Here is a 21,134-nt window from a genome sequence, read left to right as displayed (position 1 = left end):
AGTCTTGACAGCTCCCGGTGAGAGGGCACTGGTGTTTAACAGGTGCGCTAGGCACCAGGTGCTGAGCGCTAGGCACCAGGTGCTGAGCGCTGGGCTTGCATTCGTGGAATTCTCCAAGCAGCCTGACAGCGGGGTTTCGACTCTCATTCCTGCTTTACAGATGCGGGCAATTGAGGCCCGGGGGAGCTTTCCTCCCTTACCCACTGACCCAGAGCAAGTGAGGTGGTGACGGAGTCAGGGTTCAGGTCCCAGCACTCGGTGATGTCAGTATGCTTTGCTCTGCCCTGTTCTGTTCTGTGTGAACAGGTGACAGGCCACAGCAGCATGTGACATGAGCCAGTGAGTAACTGAAGCCAGGTGATGAGATAGCTCATGACCAGGGATGCAGGGAAGTCTGTGGCCAATCAGGGAAAGCTTCCTGGAGGCGGTGGACTTAGAGCAGAGCCATAAACACCAAGTCGGATCTGGCTCGGTGGAGAGGAGCAGGGGTGGAGAGGAGAGGCCAGGAGCAGAGGCCTGGACAGGGCAGGTGCTGGGCGTCTCTACGAGGCCGTGGACTTGGGGGTGCCCATCTCACCAGGCACGCTCGTGGTCGACCTTCAGGTGCAGCTGCTGATCTCAGCCCAGGACGTGGAGAACTACAAGGTGATCAAGTCCGAGCTGGACCGACTGCGGACCATGGTGGAGAAGTCGGAGCTGTGGGTGGACAAGAAGGGCACCAGCAAGGGCGAGGAGGGGGAGGCCGGCCCTGCTAAAGACAAGAAGGAGGTGCGTGGGGTGTGGGGGCCAGGGCAGGGCCCTGGGGGCCGGGCCTGGCTGACCCCGCTCCCCCGTTCCCCCAGCGGCCCACAGATGAGGAGGGCTTTCTGCATCCGCCTGGGGAGAAGAGCAGCGAGAACTACCAGATCGTCAAGGGCGTGAGTGGCCGGGTCCTGGGGGTGGGTCTGCGGGCCCCCTGCCCCGGAGGCCCCATGCCGCCTCTCCCGCCTCAACTCCAGCTGGCTTGCAGGAAATCCTCCAGCATTCCCCGAGTGTTAAACACAGCCCTGCCAAGGTCCAGATGGAAGTATTTTAAAGCTGAAGGAGTTTAGTGAAATTCCACTTCACAGACAAGTTGTTCTGTTGACTTTTGCGAGTGGAATCAGCTTTTTGTGCTCACGGCCTTGTCGCGACGATCGGGTTCTGTGGCTGCGGCCCCCTTCCCTCTTGCTGGCCCCGTGGGAGCCGCGGCTCTGCTGTGGTTGGCCCTGGGGAAGCCTGAGGAAGTGGGCAGGGGCTCTGAGTTCACCCTGCCCCCACCCCACAGATCCTGGAGCGGCTGAACAAGATGTGTGGTGTGGGGGAGCAGATGAGGAAGAAACAGCAGCGGCTGCTCAAGAACATGGACGCCCACAAGGTCATGCTGGACCTGCTGCAGATCCCCTACGACAAGGTGAGCTTGACCTCTGACTCCCCAGGGCAGCTGCACCCTGAACCCGGACCCAACCCAAACCACACACTGAGCCCTGATGCCGACCTGACCTGCCTCACCCTGACCTTTTGCTTTGGCCTGCCCCACATACCGAGACCCTTGAACCCAGTCTTACTATTCTTGACCTTTGACCTTCCACCCCTCATCCTGATCCACTTGGACCTTGAATTGACTCCAGCCTCACCCTGGTTCATGACCTTGACCCTAGCTTCTATTTCCCTCTCTGTGCTAATCCTCATACTCCAGCTTCATTTACAAACAATTTTTTTAAAAAATTTGGCTGTGCTGGGTCTTCATTGCTGCGTGGGCTTTTCTCTGGTTGCCATGAGTGGGGGCTACTCTCTAGCAGTGCTGCTCGGGCTTCTCGTTGCTTGGCTTCTCTAGTTGAGGAGCGCGGGCTCCAGGGTGCTCTGACTTCAGTAGCTGCAGCACTGGGTTTCAGTGGTTGCGGCTCCCGCGCGCTAGAGCACAGGCTCAGTAGTTGTGGAGCACAGGCTTAGTTGCTCCTTGGCATGTGGTTATCTTCCTGATCAGGGATCCAACCCATGTCTCCTGCATGGGCAGGTCGATTCCTTACCACTGACTCACCAGGGAAGCCCACCCTCGGCTTCATTTAACCTTTGACCTTAAGCTTCATTACCCTGACCTACGTTGACCCCAGCCTTTCCTTGACCCCCGACTTGAGTTTTCACCCTAGCCTTACCCTGGTTGTCCCCAAGCCCACCCTGGCCCCTGACTCCAAACATAGCTTCATCTCAACCATGGACCCCTTCCTATGACTCATCGTGATCTTGATCCGCCCCCAGGTTCACCCCAGGGCTCTGACACCCCCTCAGTGTTCACCTGACTTGACCCCTTAGCCTTGCTCCCCGACTCCATCCTCATCTCAGGCTCTGACCCTCAGTTCCTCCCACATCTCCATCTCCTGACCCACCTTGGCCACCTTGGGGTCCCAGGGCTGAGCCCTGACCCACCCCCACACTGGGCCTGGCCTGGGCACCCTCTCCCCTGCTCTCCGCATGTAGGGCGATGCCAAGATGATGGAGATCCTGCGCTACACACACCAGTTCCTGCAGAAGTTCTGCGCGGGGAACCCCGGCAACCAGACCCTGCTACACAAGCACCTGCACCTCTTCCTGACGCCAGGGGTGAGGGCACGGGGTCGGGCGGCGGGTGGGGGGCGAGCGCCAGACCCCCCTCTCTGACGGCCGCCCCGCCCGCCCGCAGCTGCTGGAGGCGGAGACCATGCAGCACATCTTCCTGAACAACTACCAGCTCTGCTCCGAGATCGGGGAGCCCGTCCTGCAGCACTTCGTGCACCTGCTGGCCACGCACGGGCGCCATGTGCAGTACCTGGACTTCCTGCACACCGTCATCAAGGCCGAGGGCAAGTACGTCAAGAAGTGCCAGGACATGATCATGACCGAGGTGAGGGCGCGCGGGGGCGCCGGGCTGCCGGGGGGACACGGGGACAGGACTGAGACGCTGGTGGAGCAGAACTCAGGCTGCGGCCGAACAGAGCTGGGCCTGTGGGAGCTCAGGTGCCTGGTAGAATTCAGATCCGAGGCCTGAGAGCGCAGACGCTCGTTCTTCATGTGTTATGCATCGTTGTTGACTTACAAATCATGGCGCACCTGCTGCGTGCCAGACGCCGTGTACCCCTGGGGAGACCACTCCAGGACGAGCTCCGCGGGCAGGAGCCGCAGCAGGGCCGGGGCACAGCCTTTGTGCGTGTTGCCAGGGCCCCGGGGTCTGGCGCATAGTAGGTGCTCAGTAAAGAAGAATGTGGGGCTGAGCCTAAATCTGGAACAGACATGCTCTCTGCCCCGGAGCATCTTACGGCCTGGGGAGGGGCAGGGAGAGAAAGGAGCAAATGCCAGAGGGAGATGGGGAACTCAGTGAGCCGTGGGTCCGGGAGTGCCATGCGGGGTTCATTCCCAACTGCGATTGTCATGTTAACTGTGAAGAGCAGAATTGCTGACATGAGAGGGACGCAGCTTCTGGAGGGTTTAAGTTGCAGCGGTGGAAGCACAGGAGAGGACAGCGTGAGTTGGGCTTACGACAGGCTTCCTGGCGGAGGTGCCTCTGAGACGAGCCCAAGTGGGATTTCTTTCCTTAGGAGAGGAAGGAGGTCCTTCCTGGGTCTGGGGTTCGACGTCCCAGCTCATGGCAGAGGGTCTGTGATACCAGCCAAGGGCCAAGAAACCCCAGACACTCAGGCCGGGGAGGGTTTTCCTGCGTGTTGGGTGCAGGCCGGGCTCAGAGCCCTAGTCCTTCCCGGGGGAGGGCAGGTGAGGGCTGGGGCCCTGGGCCTGCTGGACCGAGGGGCCCGACATGCCCTCTTCCTGCCCACAGCTGACCAACGCAGGCGACGACGTGGTCGTGTTCTACAACGACAAGGCCTCGCTGGCCCACCTGCTGGACATGATGAAGGCTGCCCGTGACGGCGTGGAGGACCACAGCCCCCTCATGTACCACATCTCCCTGGTGGACCTGCTGGCTGCCTGCGCCGAGGGCAAGAATGTATACACCGAGATCAAGTGCACGTCCCTGCTGCCCCTGGAGGATGTGGTGTCTGTGGTGACACACGAGGACTGCATCACCGAGGTGGGGACGCAAGCGCGGGGGAGCCGGGCCGGGGCAGCCCCTTGGTCCTGCTCAGGGAGGGAAGGGACGGGGCTGGGAGGCGGGGAGGCGGAGGAGAGGCTGGCAGAGGAGCTGGGGGAGGTTGGGCGGAAGCACGAGAGGGAGAGCCTGGCCGGGGCTGGGGCTGGGGCTGGGGCTGGGTGCTACTGAGCCCTGACCTCCAAGTCCTGCCTGCGCAGGTGAAAATGGCCTATGTGAATTTCGTGAACCACTGCTATGTGGACACGGAGGTGGAGATGAAGGAGATCTACACCAGCAACCACATCTGGACCCTCTTTGAGAACTTCACCCTGGACATGGCTCGGGTGTGTGCCTGTGGGAGCGTGGGCCCGAGCTGGCCCCTGGAGGGGGACCCGGCCACCTCCATCGTGGGGCGAGTGGAAAGGTCCCCAGGCATCGGTCTCTCCTACCCCAGGTTTGCAGCAAGCGTGAGAAGCGCCTGGCTGACCCCGCCCTGGAGAAGTACGTGCTGACCGTCGTGCTGGACACCATCAGTGCCTTCTTCAGCTCCCCGTTCTCTGAGAACAGCACCTCCCTGCAGGTGAGCGCCAGCTGCTGGCGGCTTCGGAGTGGGGAGAGCCAGAATGTGCGTAGTCACGTTTTCTTGTAGTGCGTGAAGATGTAGCAGCCGGGTATGCGCGTGCATTAGTTATCAATGCTGTGTAACAAATTACCCCCAAACCACAAACATGCCTTATCTCGCAGTTTCTGTGGGTCGGTAATTACAGTGGGAACTGCCACAGATCAGGAATTCCTAGACTTGCTTGGGTCCTGGGGTGGCCAGGGACATCCGGCAGCCGTTATGCACCAAAGACAAGCTGTGATGCTTACCACAGTGGCTGGCGGAGCCGAAGCAGGGGAGTCGGCTGCGAAGAGTCTTCCAAGTTGGCCTTGCTCCTCTGCAGAAGGGCTCTAGGCTATGAACAGGTGTTGCACTTGGAGCTCTGAGAGTCACAGCCCCCCAGTCAATCCTCAGACTCGAGCCGGGTCACAGCCCCAGAGCCCCTTGAGGAAGGAGCCTGGTACCTAATTCATAAACACTGGAAGGACATGCAGGAAACCAGTCAGAGTGCTGCCTGTAGGTAGAGGGGCTGAGCGTGGAGCAGGAATAGTGTGTCTTAGAGTGGCAAGAAAGCGCTGGGTCCCGCTCTCCCAGCCAGGATGGGCTTGACACATGGGTTTGGTCCCTCAGACCCCTCTGGGACTTAAGTGATATGTATCAATTTTCCCCGTCTCTTATCAGCTACAGGCCAGAGAATGGGGAGAGTGGGGTGAGAGGTTCACAGGTTGGGGCAAGACTCCCTGAAGTATTCCTTTTAAATTTTTATTTCATTATTTATTTTGGTTGTGCCATGTGACTTGAGCGATCTTAATTCCCCAATCAGCGATCAAACCCTGGTCTTGAGCAGTGAAAGCAAGGAGTCCTAACCACTGGACTGCCAGGGAATTCCCGAAGTGTTCCTTTTTATAAACTTTTTGTTTAGAACCATGTAAATATTTCCCCTTTCCACAGCATTTAATTTATTGGAAATTTTTTTAAAGGAAGAAAAGGGTCAGCAATAGTTATAAGCCCCAGGCCTGGACCGTGGGGAGTTCTCACAGGGCTGCCATGTACAGCTGGGCAGGTTGTGCACTGCTGAGAGGAAAGGGGTGATTTTTTCCAACTGGCACAAAGGCCCATGGTAGCTATTGGTGGTCCTGTCCCTCTCCCCACACCCAGACTCGGTGGGCCTGGGCCCGGGATGTGGGGCTGCCCAGGGAGGAGGGCGGGCCATGCTGTAGCATCAGGCACGTTGCCTCTTGCAGACGCACCAGACGATCGTGGTACAGCTGCTGCAGTCCACCATGCGGCTGCTCGAGTGTCCGTGGCTGCAGCAGCAGCACAAGGGCTCCGTGGAGGCCTGCATCCGGACCCTCGCCATGGTGGGTGAGTGTCCCGGGGTGCTGGGCAGCCCCCACCACCCCTGCCCTCCCCTGCCTCCACCTCAGGGACGCCTGCCCTCCTAGTAAATACCTGATCCCCAAGTTCGTCTGTCAGCTGCTCCTGGGTGGTGCTCAGTAAGCCCTTCCTGGTGTCTGACTGGCATCTGGCAATCCAGAGAAGCTGTTTTCTGCTCTGAGTCAGTTCCCCAGAGGAGAGTGCTAGGGGATATCCCCAAGCACAGTTTTGTGGGCTTACAAATGGTCTCAGGCAGGAGGGAGGCTGTAGGTTGTTAGAGAGGTGGGTAGAGTGGAGGGGAGGGGTCCGCGTGGAGCCAGGGTGGAAACAAAGAGGCAGGAACTCCCTCTTTTTATCCCCCAAAGGGAAGAGGGCACCTCAGTCCAAGTGGGGACCAGTGTGGGGGCCCCAGCATCCTCAGCCCTGCCCCCCTGAGCCTGGCCCTTTTGGCTGAGCCCCCGCCAGCCCTCCAGCGCCCCGACCCCTCTCCTCTCAGCCAAGGGCCGGGCCATCTCGCTGCCCATGGACTTGGATGCCCACATCAGCTCGCTGCTCAGCAGTGGCGCCAGTTGTGTGGCTGCCGCCCAGCGGAATGCCTCCAACTACAAGACGGCCACGCGGGCCTTCCCCCGTGTCATGCCCACTGCCAACCAGTGGGACTACAAGAACATCATCGAGAAGCTGCAGGTGGGCGGGCGCTGCGGCGGGGCTGCTTCTGGACGGGCCTGTGCTCGGGCTGCGTCCTGTGCTCCTTCCGTCCTTTCTGGACTGTCCACTCCCCTTTCTGGACTGTCCACTTCCCGGAGGGAGCTGGCTAGCTTGTCCCATCCTGGGGGCCGCCAGGAGCAGGGGCTCCATTCCAGGGTTGGCGCTCACCAAGAGGGCTGGGACACCTCTTGCTCGAGATAGCACCTTCATGTTTCTGTCTCACCCTGTACATTCTTACTGGCTTCCAGACGGGGCGTGGTGGGTTACTGTCCTCCTGTGGCAGAAGACTGAGGCCCAGAGAGGGCGAGGGGCTTGCCCAGGTCCGCACGGAGCTAGAGGAGGGGCTGGGGGAAACGCCAGGGTGTGACGGGGGCTCCGAGCAACCAGGCGTCCCGCTCTGTGCCCGGCGGCTCTGTGGGCCTAGGGCCTTCAGATGAGGGCGGTCAGTCTGCAGGGCCCTTTGGTGCTGGGGAATGGTGGTCACGCCCTGGTTATCTCTTGGGCCTGGGCGGCCTGCAGCTCACCCAGCGGTGACCCTGCCTTGCCCACCGCAGGACATCATCACTGCCCTGGAGGAGCGGCTGAGGCCCCTGGTGCAGGCCGAGCTGTCCGTGCTGGTGGATGTCCTGCACTGGCCCGAGCTGCTCTTCCTGGAGGGCAGTGAGGCCTACCAGCGCTGCGAGAGCGGGGGCTTCCTGTCCAAGTGAGTGCGATGCTGACCCAGGGCCCGGAGGCACAGGGGCACAGCGGCCCGGGGTGGGGAAGGCCTGGGGGGTTGGGGGCAGGGGCCACGCGGGTGGTAAGGGGCTGCCCCGAGCACGGCCCCCTCTGCTGCGGCCAGGCTGATCCAGCACACCAAGGACCTCATGGAGTCAGAGGAGAAGCTGTGCGTCAAGGTGCTAAGGACGCTGCAGCAGATGCTGCTGAAGAAGACCAAGTACGGGGACCGGGTGAGTACCCAGGGGGCTGGGCGCCGGGCGGGCCTGGCCACGGGGGCTCAGGGCCAGGACCGCCGGGCTGGATGGTAAAGGGTGAGTGCCCGGGGGGCTGGGCGCCAGGCGGGCCTGGCCACGGGGGCTCAGGGCCAGGACCGCCAGGCTGGATGGTAAAGGGTGAGTGCCCGGGAGGCTGGGCGCCGGGCGGGCCTGGCCACGGGGGCTCAGGGCCAGGACTGCTGGGCTGGATGGTAAAGGGTGAGATGGGCTGCCATGGGCCTCGCTCCCTTCCCTGCAGGGCAACCAGCTGCGCAAGATGCTGCTACAAAACTACCTCCAGAACCGGAAGTCCAGCTCGAGGGGGGACCTCCCGGACCCCATGGGCACCGGTCAGTCCTGCTTCCCCCCAGCTAGGCCTCTGGGGAGCCAGTTCACCCCAGGCCCTTCCTTACCCTCCCTCCACGCTCCTCCCTAAGCGAGTTCCCCGCCTCCAGGCCTGGACCAAGACTGGTCGGCAATCGCAGCCACTCAGTGCCGGCTGGACAAGGAGGGGGCCACCAAGCTGGTGTGTGACCTCATCACCAGCACCAAGAATGAGAAGATCTTCCAGGAGAGCATCGGCCTGGCCATCCGCCTGCTGGACGGCGGCAACACCGAGATTCAGGTGTGCCACTCGCTGAGGCCCTGTGGGCGGGCATCCAGCCCCAGGGGGCAGTGCCAGTCCAACTACTCGGTGGCTCTGCCTCCCGTGTCTGCTCCGTGTCACGTGGCCCTTTTCCATCCTACACCCCTGCCCTGCTCCATCCCCGCCTGGGCCTGTTGCCCACATCTCTGCCCCAGTTATGTCCACCGTTCTTGCCTCTCAGCCTCTGCTCAGGCCTCCTTCCCTGCCCTCCCACATGCTCCTTAGCCTTTGGTATCCAACTAAAAGCCTGCTTTCTCCAAAAGCCCTCTGTGATGGTCTTATCTCTGTTCACTTATTTGTTCATTCATTCTGATAAGTTTCTGTTGAGTGAGTGCCTTCTGTGTGCCTGGCAGTGTTCTCGGCTCTAGGACAAAAGAGCCAGAACCCATGTTCCCTTAGTACTTGTATCTTAGTGGGGACAGGAGTCCCTACCTGCAGTCCCTATGTGATACTGAGAGCATGCTGGATGGCGATAATGCAGGAAGGGGCTTCGGGAGTGCCGGGCCAGGGGAGTCTTAGGAGGAGTCATCGGGAAGGCCCCTGGGAGGGGAACGTTGGAATGAGGACCTGGAAGTGAGCACGTGGAAAAGTGGGGCAGGGAGCAGGAGGCAGAGCAGGCTGCGGAAGCTATGAAGGGGAAGTGCTCCTGTGGCCAGAGGGGGTGGGGGAGGGGTGGTAGGCGCTGGGGTCAGGGGGGTGGCAGGTCATCACGTGGCCTTGTGGCCCCCTTGGGCCTGGGCTTGCCTCTGGGGAGATGAGGTAGCTGCAGGGTTTTGAGCAGAGAAGGGACGTGACTTGGACTTCAGAATGACCCCTCTGGCTGCTGTGTGGGGAACTGATGGGGAGCCAGAGCAGGTGCCAGTGGGCAGGAAGCTCGTACAGGCCTCCCACATGGCGGTCGCTAGCCCTCCCCCTCTACCTTTTCTGGTCTCGACTGTCCCCACCCTGGCCTCAGGCACAGGGCACTGGGAGGTCTCTGTCTCCCCCGACTGCACCCAGGCCCAGTGCTGAGGCGCCCTGCCCCTCCATCTCCCCGTTCACCCCAGAAATCCTTCTACAACCTGATGACGAGCGACAAGAAGTCAGAGCGCTTCTTCAAGGTTCTGCACGACCGCATGAAGCGGGCCCAGCAGGAGACCAAGTCCACGGTGGCCGTCAACATGAGCGACCTGGGCAGCCAGCCGCGTGAGGACCGTGAGCAGGCAGACCCCACCTCCAAAGGTCAGGCTCAGGGGGCCCCAGGGATGTGGGCTGGGGCGGGAGACAAGGGCCGAGTTGTGAGCATGGGAATGGAGGGTGAGGGTGAGGGTATGAGCGCTCCCAGCAGCCCCAGCCTCACCAGGCCTCACCCCGCAGGCCGCGTGGCCTCCTTCTCGATGCCCAGCTCCTCATCCCGCTATGCGTTGGGCCCCAGCCTGCGCCGGGGGCACGAGGTGGGCGAACGCGTGCAGAGCAACGAGATGGGCACGTCCGTGCTCATCATGCAGCCCATACTGCGCTTTCTGCAGCTGCTGTGTGAGAACCACAACCGGGACCTGCAGGTGTGGCCCCGCCCCACCCCGCCACTCCCTGCCCCAGGCCCCGCCCTTCCCCGAGCCCCACCTCCCTGCGCCCCACTCCGCCCCCGCTCCGCCCCAGGTCCCCATCCCCTCCCCTCCCTGCGCCCTGCCCTTCCCTGTACCCTGCCCCTCCTCCCGAAACATGCCCATACTCTGCGCCTGGTGTCAGGCCTGGCTACCACGGCGTGTGGCTCCAAGGCCGGCAAGGCCCCCATCCCTGCCGCCGGCGTGATCGTGGTCCCCAGGCAGGCCTTCCCTCCGTGCTGCAGCGGCGCCGTGCGCGTCCCTCTCCATACTCTGCAGAACTTCCTGCGCTGCCAGAACAATAAGACAAACTACAACCTGGTGTGCGAGACGCTGCAGTTCCTGGACATCATGTGCGGCAGCACTACCGGCGGCCTGGGGCTGCTGGGGCTCTACATCAATGAGGACAACGTGGGCCTCGTCATCCAGACCCTGGAGACCCTCACCGAGTACTGTCAGGGTCCCTGCCACGAGAACCAGGTGAGCCATGGGAGCCGCGTGTGGTTGCACGGACCTGGGGGAGGACGGAGCAGGCTGGGCAGGAGGCAGGCCCAAGCCCTTGGGGCTGCCACGGGTTCTGAAAGGCCTAGGGCCCCGTGTCATCCCCACCCCTGCCTCCCACCAGACCTGCATCGTGACGCACGAGTCCAATGGCATAGACATCATCACCGCGCTGATTCTCAATGACATCAGCCCCCTATGCAAGTACCGTATGGACCTGGTGCTGCAACTCAAGGTGGGGCCCGGGGCAGCCCATGTGAGCACGAGTAGGTGTGCGTGCTGGTGTGTGTGATGTTAGCTTTCTGTATGTGTGCCGTGTGGATATCATGTGTGTAAGCATGGGTGACGTGCAGGTGTGTGATGTATGCATGTTTATTGTGCACACGAGTGCACGTGTGAGCAGATGTGCTGGATGTACACTTGCTCTAGAAGCGGACATGCTCTGGGTTTATCCGAGGGCCTCCGTATCCATGTCTGCTGTATGGGCGTGGGTGTGCTTGCCACAGAGTGGGGGAAGGTGGACTGGATACACAGCACCCTTCTCAGCAAGCCCTGGGAGTCAGTGGGGTACAAGAAGGCCATGAGACTTGTGGGCAAAGAGACTGTTATAGAATAGTCAGTGAAGGGGTTGGGGGCCCTCAAACTGTGGCCTGTCTTCCCACCCCAGGACAATGCCTCCAAGCTGCTCCTGGCTCTGATGGAGAGCCGGCACGACAGTGAAAACGCCGAGCGCATCCTCATCAGCCTGCGGCCCCAGGAGCTGGTGAGGCTGGGCTGGCGGTCAGGTGGGGCGGTGGCCCAGGTGGGTGCTGGGCTGGCTGTCAGGGCCCAGCCCTCCCTGCGCCCCAAGAAGAGGGCACTCAGCAGGCTCTGCCCCGCCAGGTGGACGTCATCAAGAAGGCCTACCTGCAGGAAGAGGAGCGTGAGAACTCAGACGTGAGCCCCCGTGAAGTGGGGCACAACATCTACATCCTGGCGCTGCAGGTACCAGCCCCACCCCACGACCCCTGGCAGCTGGACCCACCCCTCGACCACTCCCCATGACTCTGCTGCCCTCCCAGCTCTCCAGGCACAACAAGCAGCTGCAGCACCTCCTGAAGCCTGTGAAGCGCATCCAGGAGGAGGAGGCCGAGGGCATCTCTTCCATGGTGGGGGCCCAGAGGACAGGGCTGGGAGGGGGGCGTGGCTAATGCTGAGCCTGGGCGGGACTTATATTTAGGGGCGGGGTTAGGCGGGAGATTGGATGGGATAGTATCCCATCCAATGGTGAGGCTAGGAATTGAGGGCGGGGCTATGACGTAGGGGCGGGGCTGAGGGCAGAGCCAGACCTCAGAACCTGGCTAGAATCTGGGATGGGGGCTGGGCGGGGTGGGGGAGGTGCTGGCTGAGAACTGGGAGCAGCCCTGGTGATCCCGACGTAACCCGGAACAGCGGAGTGGGGACAAGGCTGCGGCCTGGTTCTGGGGCGGGTCTGGAAGCCTAGAGCAGGACCTCAGGGTGCACCTGGGCAGGGTTGTGGAGGGCCCTGACTGTCCCGCAGGACTGTCTCCCCTTTGGGCTGGGTCAGGTCTAGCTGGGGGGTCACTCACTGCGGTGTAGCTCAGGGCAGGGCTCAGTCCCGGAGGCGGGGGCTGCCAGGCCTGACCCGGGCACCCCTACCCCAGCTCAGCCTCAACAACAAGCAGCTGACGCAGATGCTCAAGTCCTCAGCCCCGGTGCAGGAGCAGGAAGAGGACCCGCTGGCCTACTATGAGAACCACACCTCCCAGATAGAGGTAGGGCCCGAGGGTCCGGGGGCGTGATGGGGGCGGGGCCGTCGGTGAGGGTGGGGCTTCAGTGGGGGCGGGGCCACAGCGAGGGCGGGGCCGAAGCTCGGGGCTGACCAGGCTCCCTGTCCATCCAGATCGTGCGGCAGGACCGCAGCATGGAGCAGATCGTGTTCCCCGTGCCCGGCATCTGCCAGTTCCTGACAGAGGAGACCAAGCACCGGCTCTTCACCACCACCGAGCAGGATGAGCAGGGCAGCAAAGTGAGCGACTTCTTCGACCAGTCCTCCTTCCTGCACAACGAAATGGAGTGGCAGCGCAAGCTCCGCAGTGAGGACCCGCGGGTGGGCGGGTGGGATGAACTGGGCTGGAGCTGCTCACTGATGCCCCTGACGCCTCGCTCACCTCCTGGTGAGGGCCCCGCCGCCACCCCAAGGAGGGAGCCAATCATGTTTTGCTCCTGAATTGTGGCTTGAGGCTGGTGGCCCCCCGCATGGGGTGGGCAGATGATATTAACCAAGGACCCCCCTTACCCACCCCCGCCTCTCCCAGGCATGCCACTCATCTACTGGTTCTCCCGCCGCATGACTCTCTGGGGCAGCATCTCCTTCAACCTGGCAGTCTTTATCAACATCATCATTGCCTTCTTCTATCCCTACGTGGAGGGCGCGTCCACAGGTGAGGGCACCTCAGGGCAGGCGGAGGGCCCTGAGCCTTCCATGCCCCCTCCTCTGATGTGAGCAGGGCCCTGGGGCCGGCCAGGCCCCGAGGGGACTGGGTGCAGCGTGGGGAGCAGTGCCCTCTGGGTTATGCACCTTATCACCGGGGCAGACAGGGCCTGTGCCCTCTGGAGACACTGCATACACATGCATAAGGCAGAGACCAGTTTGGTAGCAGCAGCTGGAGGTGGTAGTAACACCTCCTCCAGATGCAGGGGTGATGGCAGAGCCCTGTAGCCAGGTGACCAACTTACAGGGAAGGCTCCCGGGAAGGGGGAGGGCTTCTTGGGGTCTGTGGGGTGGGTGGGTGTGAGTGAGCCACCCTGTCTCTGCTCCCGGGCCCCCAGGCGTGCTGGGCTCCCCGCTCATCTCACTGCTCTTCTGGATCCTCATCTGCTTCTCCATCGCGGCCCTGTTCACCAAGCGCTACAGCATCCGCCCCCTCATCGTGGCGCTCATCCTGCGTTCCATCTACTACCTGGGCATTGGGCCCACGCTCAACATCCTGGGTGCCCTCAACGTGAGTGCCAAAGGACCCCCGCCCCCACCCCTCAGGGTTCATCATGTAGTCGGACCTGAAGCGGGCCCGTTGCCTCCGACTGGCCACTGCTCTCCCCATCCCTCGGTCCCTGAGCCGGAATCATTACAGACCCGAGGTTGGGACCACTCTGTCTTCTCCATCCTCCTGGACAACTCAGGGCAGCAGACAGTTGGAGTCAGCCAGCCAGGAGCCACTTTGGGGCACGGGCTTCAGGGCTGCCGGGTACCCGGAGTTAGTTGTGCACTGCCTGAAGGCACACTGAGGACATCAAAGATTTATGTGTTATGACACTTTCCTGACGGATAGAAATAAAGCGCCTCAAGCAAGTGGGGGTACCTTTTCGTAACTTAATCATCAAAGGCCAAGGGTGTTCTTCTCTGACCTGTTCTTTTCTTGCATCTTACTTTCTTTCTGGTGGCTCAAACGGTGAAGAATCTGCCTGCAATGCAGGAGACCTGGGTTCAATCCCTGGGTCAGGAAACTCCCCTGGAGAAGGGAATGGCAACCCACTCCAGTGTTCTTGCCTGGAGAATCCCATGGACAGAGGAGCTGGTGGTGGTCTACAGTCCGTGGGGTCGCAGAGAGTCGGACATGACCGAGTGACTAACACTGTTCACTTCTTCCTGAAGCTCGGGTCTCCCAGGGGTCTTCTTCTGTTCTAGTCCCAGAAGCATTTCAGGGAGCATTTTCATTAATGCCATGTCTGCCATGCTGAGCAAGACCAGCTCAGACCCACTCTCCTGAAGACCTGGCCTCTGCTCTGGCCTGGCCCCAGGAGTGGGGGTTCAGGGTGGGAGGTAGGGCACCAACCCCCATGCCCTGCACTTGCCCACAGCTGACCAACAAGATCGTGTTCGTGGTGAGCTTTGTGGGCAACCGTGGCACCTTCATCCGGGGCTATAAGGCCATGGTCATGGACATGGAGTTCCTGTACCACGTGGGCTACATCCTAACGAGTGTCTTGGGCCTCTTCGCCCACGAGCTCTTCTACAGCATCCTGGTGAGGCCCTGGTGGGGATGGGGCTGGGCAGGGAGGAGGGGCGGCTGGGGCTTCCTGCCTGTTGCTGGCAGTTCCCCAGCACCAGGCCTGTTGCGCTGGGCTGGGAGGAGAGGATTTGCAGTGTCCTCGTCTGCTGGACCCAGCCTGGCCTTCAAAATCCTGATGGCTCCTCATGGTCCCATCTCCCCTGCACAGTGGAGGTTCAAGCTGGAGCCAGACTATCGGGGTTTGCATCCCAGTGTGGCCCCTCCTAGCTGTGTAACGTTGGGCAGGTTTCTTATCTGCCCGTGCCTCAGTTTCCCCTTCTGTATAATGGATCATTAACAGCACCTGTCCTCCAGAATAGCTGTGAGGATGAAGTGAGCTGCTGCACGACAGTCTTGCAGAGCGTCCTTGCAGGTAGCAAGCGCACCGTCAGAGCTGGCTGTCTTTCTCCGCCGCACTTGGTGCTCATTCCGCCCTCATGCTTTCCCCGGGGCCCCTCCTTCTTGGGCTTTAGGACTCTGGGTTCCTCGGAAGTGTCGCCCACAATGGGCCCGTGGGCCTGGTTCCACCCGCCTAAGCGCAGACCTCTTTGGGGGGGACGTGGGACCCAGTGGGAAGCAGGCAGCCTGTGGGTCCAGCCATGTCTTTTCTGCCGTGCAGCTCTTTGACCTCATCTACCGCGAAGAGACGCTGTTCAACGTCATCAAGAGCGTGACCCGCAACGGCCGCTCCATCCTGCTGACCGCCCTGCTGGCCCTCATCCTGGTCTACCTCTTCTCCATCGTCGGCTTCCTCTTCCTCAAGGACGACTTCATCCTTGAGGTGGACCGGCTGCCCGGCAACCACTCCAGAGGTCTGCGGCGCCTCTCCTGGGTGGGGGGTGGGGATGAGAGGCCTGCACAAGCAGAGTGCTTATCCCGCCAGGCCCCCCTGTTTCTCTTCTTGGGTTCCGGGTGGAGTCTTAACTCACACCAACCTGCCTCCCTCTTCCCTGGGACAGACTGTTGGGGGTGGTAGAGGCTTGAGTCACTCTGGTTTGCAGACCCTGTGGTTCAGGTTAAACTTGGTACTTGTGGGAGCTGCCCCTGTGCCAGGGCTGGGGGTGCAGAGCCCCTCCCCTGCCCTTGGAGCACAGCCCAGGAGGGGCAGGTACACATAGACCCTTCACTGTAGCCCGACAGTGGGGAGCTGGTAGCATCAGGGCAGGCTTCCTGGAGGAGGTGATGCTGGGGTCAGAACTAGGGACATGATGAAGCCAAGTCCTTGGACCTCCTGACCTTGACCCTGTCCCCTCCAGCCAACCCCCTGGGGATGCCACATGGAGCTGCCACATTTGTGAACACGTGCAGTGGGGACAACGTGGACTGTGTCTCAGGAGTCTCTGTGCCTGAGGTCCTGGCAGGTGAGGGCAGTGTGTCTCAGGAGTGGGGTGCAGTGAGGGTGGAAGTAGACTCCTGGTCGGGTCTGAGCACGTGCTCCACTTGTAGAGGACGAGGAGCCGGACAGCACGGAGCGGGCCTGTGACACCCTGCTCATGTGCATCGTCACCGTCATGAACCACGGGCTGCGCAACGGCGGTGGCGTGGGGGACATCCTCCGCAAGCCCTCCAAAGACGTGAGTGCCTCGGCCCCGCCCCCAGGTCCCGGCCAGCAGGGCAGCTCGGTCTCCCCCATGTTCAGGGGAGCGAGTCCCCCCACTTCACGTCCCCACCCCGCGGTGTGCCCTCTGATCCCAGGCGGTTACGGGGTAGCTGTGCTACCTTCTGGCCCCGTCAGCCCAGACGAGCCCTCTAGCTCACAGTGGGTGCCCTCTAGCTCGTGGTGGGTGCTCTGAGGGAAGACCTTGGCACCCAGCTTTCTCAGGCTGGGAAAGCCGTGAGTCAGACAGCGGGCCCCGGGCCCCGGCCTGCAGCCAGGGTGGCCGGGTGGGGAAGAGGCCTCGGGGCTTGGCGCAGCGTGTGCAGGCAGCCACGCGTTCCCGGGATCAGTCTGTCCCCAGTGGCACGAGGGTAAGAAGCTGCTCCTTGGCCAGGGGTCCCCTAGAATGAGTGAGATCACGTGTCCTGAGGGCAGCAGAGGAGTTCAGAGCCACTCGTCCCCTCCCCAGCGGTCAGGGGTGGGCACAGCCGAGGCCTGGCCCCCCATGCCAGACTCCTCCTCGAGGGCCTCTTCCCAGCTGCTGAGTCCCCGTCCCCGCACGTGCTCTGGCGGTGATTCTGACTCTGTAGTGAGGCGGGTCCTCTCCACCGTCTTCGGGGCCTTCACGCCCTTCTGGGAGCTGCTGGGCCCAGCTTTCCTGCCTCCCTCCTGCAGGAGTCTCTCTTCCCCGCCCGAGTGGTCTATGACCTCCTGTTCTTCTTCATCGTCATCATCATCGTGCTGAACCTCATCTTTGGGGTAATCATTGACACCTTTGCCGACTTGCGCAGTGAGAAGCAGAAGAAGGAAGAGATTCTCAAGACCACGTGCTTCATCTGCGGTGAGGCTGGGCCCCTGCCGGGAGGCTGTGGCCATCAGCAGCCTCAGTCCGCCCTTCCTCAGTCCTGTGGCCCCAGGGACCCCTGCCCTGGGCCGGCGGCTTGGTGACCGTTCGCTTATCCCAGAAATGGGGAGAACAGCCCTGTCCCAGTGCGGAGTCATTGAGGGAGCAGGGAGGGGTCGCAAAACCCTTCCTTTAAATTCTAGGTCTCAGCTGAGGAAACCAGCCTGGCCTTTCTACCCCCACCAACCCGTTCTCTCCCAGCCCGTGTGGGTGAAGGAGCAGGGTCCTCTGTGAGAACAGGCCCCTCATCAAGCCCTTCCCACGCCCCCAGCCCTGGGCTCCTGGCGTCTGTAGGGTCCCCACGGCACCGTGGCAGGGCAGGGGCTGCTGCTTTAAATGGAAGTGACCTCAGTAGCTCATCAGCACTTGCAGCCTGAGAACTGTGCCCCCGCGGCATCAGGAGGCCCTGCCCGCCCACTGGGGCTCTTGGACAGGGTGTCTCTCGGACGTGGGGAGCCCTCCTTCACTGCCACCCCCCGCCTCCCCAGGTCTGGAGAGGGACAAGTTTGACAACAAGACCGTGTCGTTTGAGGAGCACATCAAGTTTGAGCACAACATGTGGAACTATCTGTACTTCATTGTGCTGGTCCGAGTGAAGAACAAGACGGACTACACGGGGCCGGAGAGCTACGTGGCCCAGATGATCAAGGTGAGGGCCTGGGGGGCGAGGGGCGGGGGGGACGGCTGTGGACCCTTGTTCAGAGGCAGCAGGGGCCGGGGAGCTGGAGCTGGATCCTCTGGAGCCCCCCACCCAACTGTGCTGCAGAGGGGGCCTCTGGAAAAAGCCTCCAGAGGATGCCGGTGGTGTCTGGGGCCCATGGATGCCCGGTGTCGGGCGACCCTGCTTGTGGGGACTGCTCTGTGGCCCTTTCTGAGGGGCCTTTTCTGTTGGAGGTGAGAGGGAGGGTGGCTTCCTGAAGCCTGGGTGGTCGCAGGCTGAGAGGGTGCCCGGATAAGCTTCATACTGTCAGACTCAGGACTCAGGAGACATCCACCATCACTGCCGTCCAGTGTAGTAGCGAGTGAGTGAAGGAGAGGTCTGGAGGGTAAAGGGCGTCCACCGGGCCGTCAGAGGCGGGGCCTCCGCAGATTGCTGCACAGCCGTGTGTCTGCAGTCGCTTCAGTCGTGTCCGAGTCTTTGTGACCCCATGGACTGCAGCCCCCCAGGCTCCTCTGTCCATGGGATTCTCCAGTCAAGAATACTGGAGTGGGTTGCCATGCCCTCCTCCAGGGGATCCCAACCCAGGGATCAAACCCACGTCTCTTAATGTCTCCTACGTTGGCAGGTGGGTTCTTTACCACTGGTGCCACCTGGGGTTGCAGCTTCTAAAAGGAGAGAAAACAACTCGGAAGGGGGTTCTGTGGGTGTTTTGAGTCTGTATTTGGACTGGTCTTGAGTGCAGGTGTGTCTGTTGGCCTGAGAATTCAGCTTGCAACAGGTGCCCCCTCGCCCCCCACCCCGCCTCTGTCTCGGGAAGCGTAGCTTCGCCTGAGTGTCAGATGCCACTGCCCCCTGGCAGAGCCCGCCCCCTCAACGTGCCATCTGCCTGACTTGCGCCTTCCTGGGGTGTGGGGCCCGCTGTCAGGGCGGGGCGGGAGGAAGGAAGGAAGGAGAGACTGGTCTGAGGGCACAGGCCCGTCCTCCGCCTTGCAGGGTGTGAGGAGTAAACGTGATCCCAGCGCCACAGCAGCAGGAGACACGGGCTGGAGGAAGTCGGCCTGTCTCCGCGCCATGCTCCCCACCCGCACAGGGTCACTCCGGCCCCGCGGGCAGGACCCTGGTCAATTCAGATTTTCCCATGACACGTCCCTGGGAAGTAATTTGGCCATGGGTGTGGCAGCAGGCTTCCCCCACATGACTGCTTTTCTAGAGGCCTTCCTGGGCTGGGCCCGAGCGTGTTCACCCCACGGGGGATGTTTTTCAGAACAAGAACCTGGACTGGTTCCCCCGGATGCGGGCCATGTCCCTGGTGAGCAGCGAGGGGGAAGGGGAGCAGAACGAGATCCGCATCCTCCAGGACAAGCTCAGCGCCACCATGAAGCTGGTGTCCCACCTCACCGCCCAGCTCAGCGAGCTCAAGGAGCAGGTGCGCCCCCCACGTCCTGGCCCCCGCTGGCAGCCCCGGCTGTGGCTGAGGTCCCAGCCTGCCTGCCTGGGGGCGGGGAGGGTGGTGGGGCCTTTCTGCTTCCTCTGCCCGCTTCCTGCTGGTCCTCCTCTTGGGTCTGGGGTGGAAGACGGGTCCCTTGGAGAGCTGGATGGAGGACAGACGAGGCGGCCCCTACCCCATGCCCCTGAAGGGCAGACGGGCAGGGCTGAGTGCGACCTCGTGCAGGTGTGGGGCCTCCCTCGCGCGCCCCCTCACCTCCACCCTGCAGCTGCTAGACTCTGGCCCAGGCGCTGACGGGTTAGGGTGATGGGGAAGTTAGGGCCTCCTTCCGCTTCTCAACACGCGCTCTTGCCCAGAGTGTCCTCTGCGCCATCTGGCAGTGACTAAATACGGTCAGCAGCCCCTCTTTTAGGTGGGGCGCTCTCCCAGCTGCACCAAATCAGTGGTTTGCGACACGCTAATTGAGGACCAGGGTTTGGGGCTGACGGCCCTGCTGCACCCTGGGGGTCCTTGGCCAGCTGCCAGGGCCGAACGGCAGTGGGGGCAGCAGGGAGGGTGGGCTCTGGGCGGCCTGACCCGACCGCTGGCATCTGTTTAAACCCAGATGACGGAGCAGAGGAAACGCAGGCAGCGCCTGGGCTTTGTGGATGTGCAGAACTGCATGAGCCGCTGAGCCGCCGTGGCAGGCCCACTGGCCACAGGGACGCTGGAGTGCTGAGGCTGGGGAGACTGGCCACCCCTTCAGGCTGGGCGCCCGCCCAACCGCCAGAACCCACTCGGCCAGACCCCCCAGGCCAGGCTGGAGGAGAAGCTAGAGCGGACAGCCCTGCCCAGACCAAGCCCCTAGAAGACTCAGACGCTTGCCGGGACTCGCTCACCCTAGTGCCTTAAAGGAAGTCCATCCTCTCACAGGACTGTTGCTTGGTCCCTTAAAGCAGTAACTGACGTTGCTTCGTATTCCTCCTGGTGGGTGACCAGGAGTGGGGTCTCCTCTGTACTCCAAGCACTACATTTTGGTCGCTGCCACCTCTGGCGGGGCGCAGTTGCTATTGATTTTAGGGCTTTGTTATTTAACTTATTCATGGTGCCTGCTCGGCCCTTCCCAGGGCTGCGCCCCTTCCCCGGGCCCCAGACCTGCTGTAGATCCCGTGGACCTCAGTGTCCGAGGCCGGGCCAGCCTCGCGGGCACAGCCCCGGGAGGACAGGAGACCGCAGGGTGGAGGGGACGGGCACACGCCCAGGGGACTGGGCTGGGGCGTGTCAGGAGGGGCTGGTTTTCACTGCCTGTTTTCTCCTTTAGGTGTAATGTTTTACAAATCCTTTGGCCCGAGAACTAATATGTTAATTGCCTTAAATAAATCTAGTCCATTAGAAAAGGATGCTGGCTCCTTGGGGGCTGGAGCTGGTGGGAACACGCTGCTGGCAGAGGGGTCTGAGCCCTGCCTGCTGGCCTGGCCTCAGCGTGCACTCTTGGGAGATGCTGAGAGCCGTCCTGTCTCAGCGCTTGCGGGACAGAGTGCACTGCAGTGTAACTGGTTTCTGCCATTATTCTATGTATTTATTTTATGCAAAACACAGTGAGGAGTCCAGGTACAGAGGAGGCTGACAACCCACTTCCACTTCCCAACAAGGGGTGCTGTCGGCCCTGCCAGCCCCTGCTCTCAGCTCTGTTGTTGACAGGAAAGCTCAGGTGGGGTCGTGGCGGTCCATGGGTGGGCACTAAGGCTCTGGGGAGTCACGCGGTGACCCTGCGGTGTCCCTGCTGGGTCCTGCCGTGTGGCCGCCCCCAGAACCTGCCGCCAGCCTTGGGCCGACTCAAGCCAGGAAGCACCTTGCCCAGAGGCCCTGTCACCTTCCCCTCTCAGACCCGCGCTTCCTCTCCCAGGGACGCCGAGCCGACCGGCGGGTGGGCGGGCGCTCAGCCTGCATCCCTTCTCAGGCTGCAGCTTTCTTTCGAGAAACAAAGGCTTCCTTTCTGTGAAGGCCAGACGAGACTCCCGAGCCA

General features: G+C 61.9%; 1 protein-coding gene across 1 annotated transcript in view; it reads left to right on the top strand.

Moving 5' to 3' along the window:
- ITPR3 (inositol 1,4,5-trisphosphate receptor type 3) overlaps positions 1-20,954 on the top strand; it is a 68,746-nt gene extending 47,792 nt beyond the window's left edge. Inside the window, exons 26-58 of the mRNA XM_070360719.1 lie at positions 604-768; positions 843-917; positions 1,307-1,432; positions 2,497-2,619; positions 2,699-2,899; positions 3,827-4,078; positions 4,297-4,422; positions 4,533-4,658; positions 5,924-6,044; positions 6,553-6,743; positions 7,319-7,467; positions 7,606-7,714; positions 7,998-8,088; positions 8,194-8,363; positions 9,431-9,605; positions 9,741-9,925; positions 10,247-10,447; positions 10,593-10,703; positions 11,136-11,231; positions 11,351-11,452; positions 11,530-11,616; positions 12,133-12,243; positions 12,372-12,564; positions 12,787-12,912; positions 13,301-13,473; positions 14,330-14,494; positions 15,140-15,332; positions 15,777-15,881; positions 15,967-16,094; positions 16,793-16,958; positions 17,510-17,670; positions 18,947-19,108; positions 19,734-20,954. Coding sequence (XP_070216820.1) covers positions 604-768; positions 843-917; positions 1,307-1,432; positions 2,497-2,619; positions 2,699-2,899; positions 3,827-4,078; positions 4,297-4,422; positions 4,533-4,658; positions 5,924-6,044; positions 6,553-6,743; positions 7,319-7,467; positions 7,606-7,714; positions 7,998-8,088; positions 8,194-8,363; positions 9,431-9,605; positions 9,741-9,925; positions 10,247-10,447; positions 10,593-10,703; positions 11,136-11,231; positions 11,351-11,452; positions 11,530-11,616; positions 12,133-12,243; positions 12,372-12,564; positions 12,787-12,912; positions 13,301-13,473; positions 14,330-14,494; positions 15,140-15,332; positions 15,777-15,881; positions 15,967-16,094; positions 16,793-16,958; positions 17,510-17,670; positions 18,947-19,108; positions 19,734-19,802 — 4,734 coding nt within the window. The 3' untranslated portion in view covers positions 19,803-20,954. The remainder of the gene's footprint in view (positions 1-603; positions 769-842; positions 918-1,306; positions 1,433-2,496; positions 2,620-2,698; positions 2,900-3,826; positions 4,079-4,296; positions 4,423-4,532; positions 4,659-5,923; positions 6,045-6,552; positions 6,744-7,318; positions 7,468-7,605; positions 7,715-7,997; positions 8,089-8,193; positions 8,364-9,430; positions 9,606-9,740; positions 9,926-10,246; positions 10,448-10,592; positions 10,704-11,135; positions 11,232-11,350; positions 11,453-11,529; positions 11,617-12,132; positions 12,244-12,371; positions 12,565-12,786; positions 12,913-13,300; positions 13,474-14,329; positions 14,495-15,139; positions 15,333-15,776; positions 15,882-15,966; positions 16,095-16,792; positions 16,959-17,509; positions 17,671-18,946; positions 19,109-19,733) is intronic.
- Positions 20,955-21,134: the final 180 nt, after the last annotated feature.

Source organism: Bos mutus, chromosome 23 (assembly GCF_027580195.1).
Source record: "Bos mutus isolate GX-2022 chromosome 23, NWIPB_WYAK_1.1, whole genome shotgun sequence".
NCBI classification, from domain to species: Eukaryota; Metazoa; Chordata; class Mammalia; order Artiodactyla; family Bovidae; genus Bos; species Bos mutus.
This window is presented reverse-complemented; position numbering and strand designations above follow the sequence as displayed.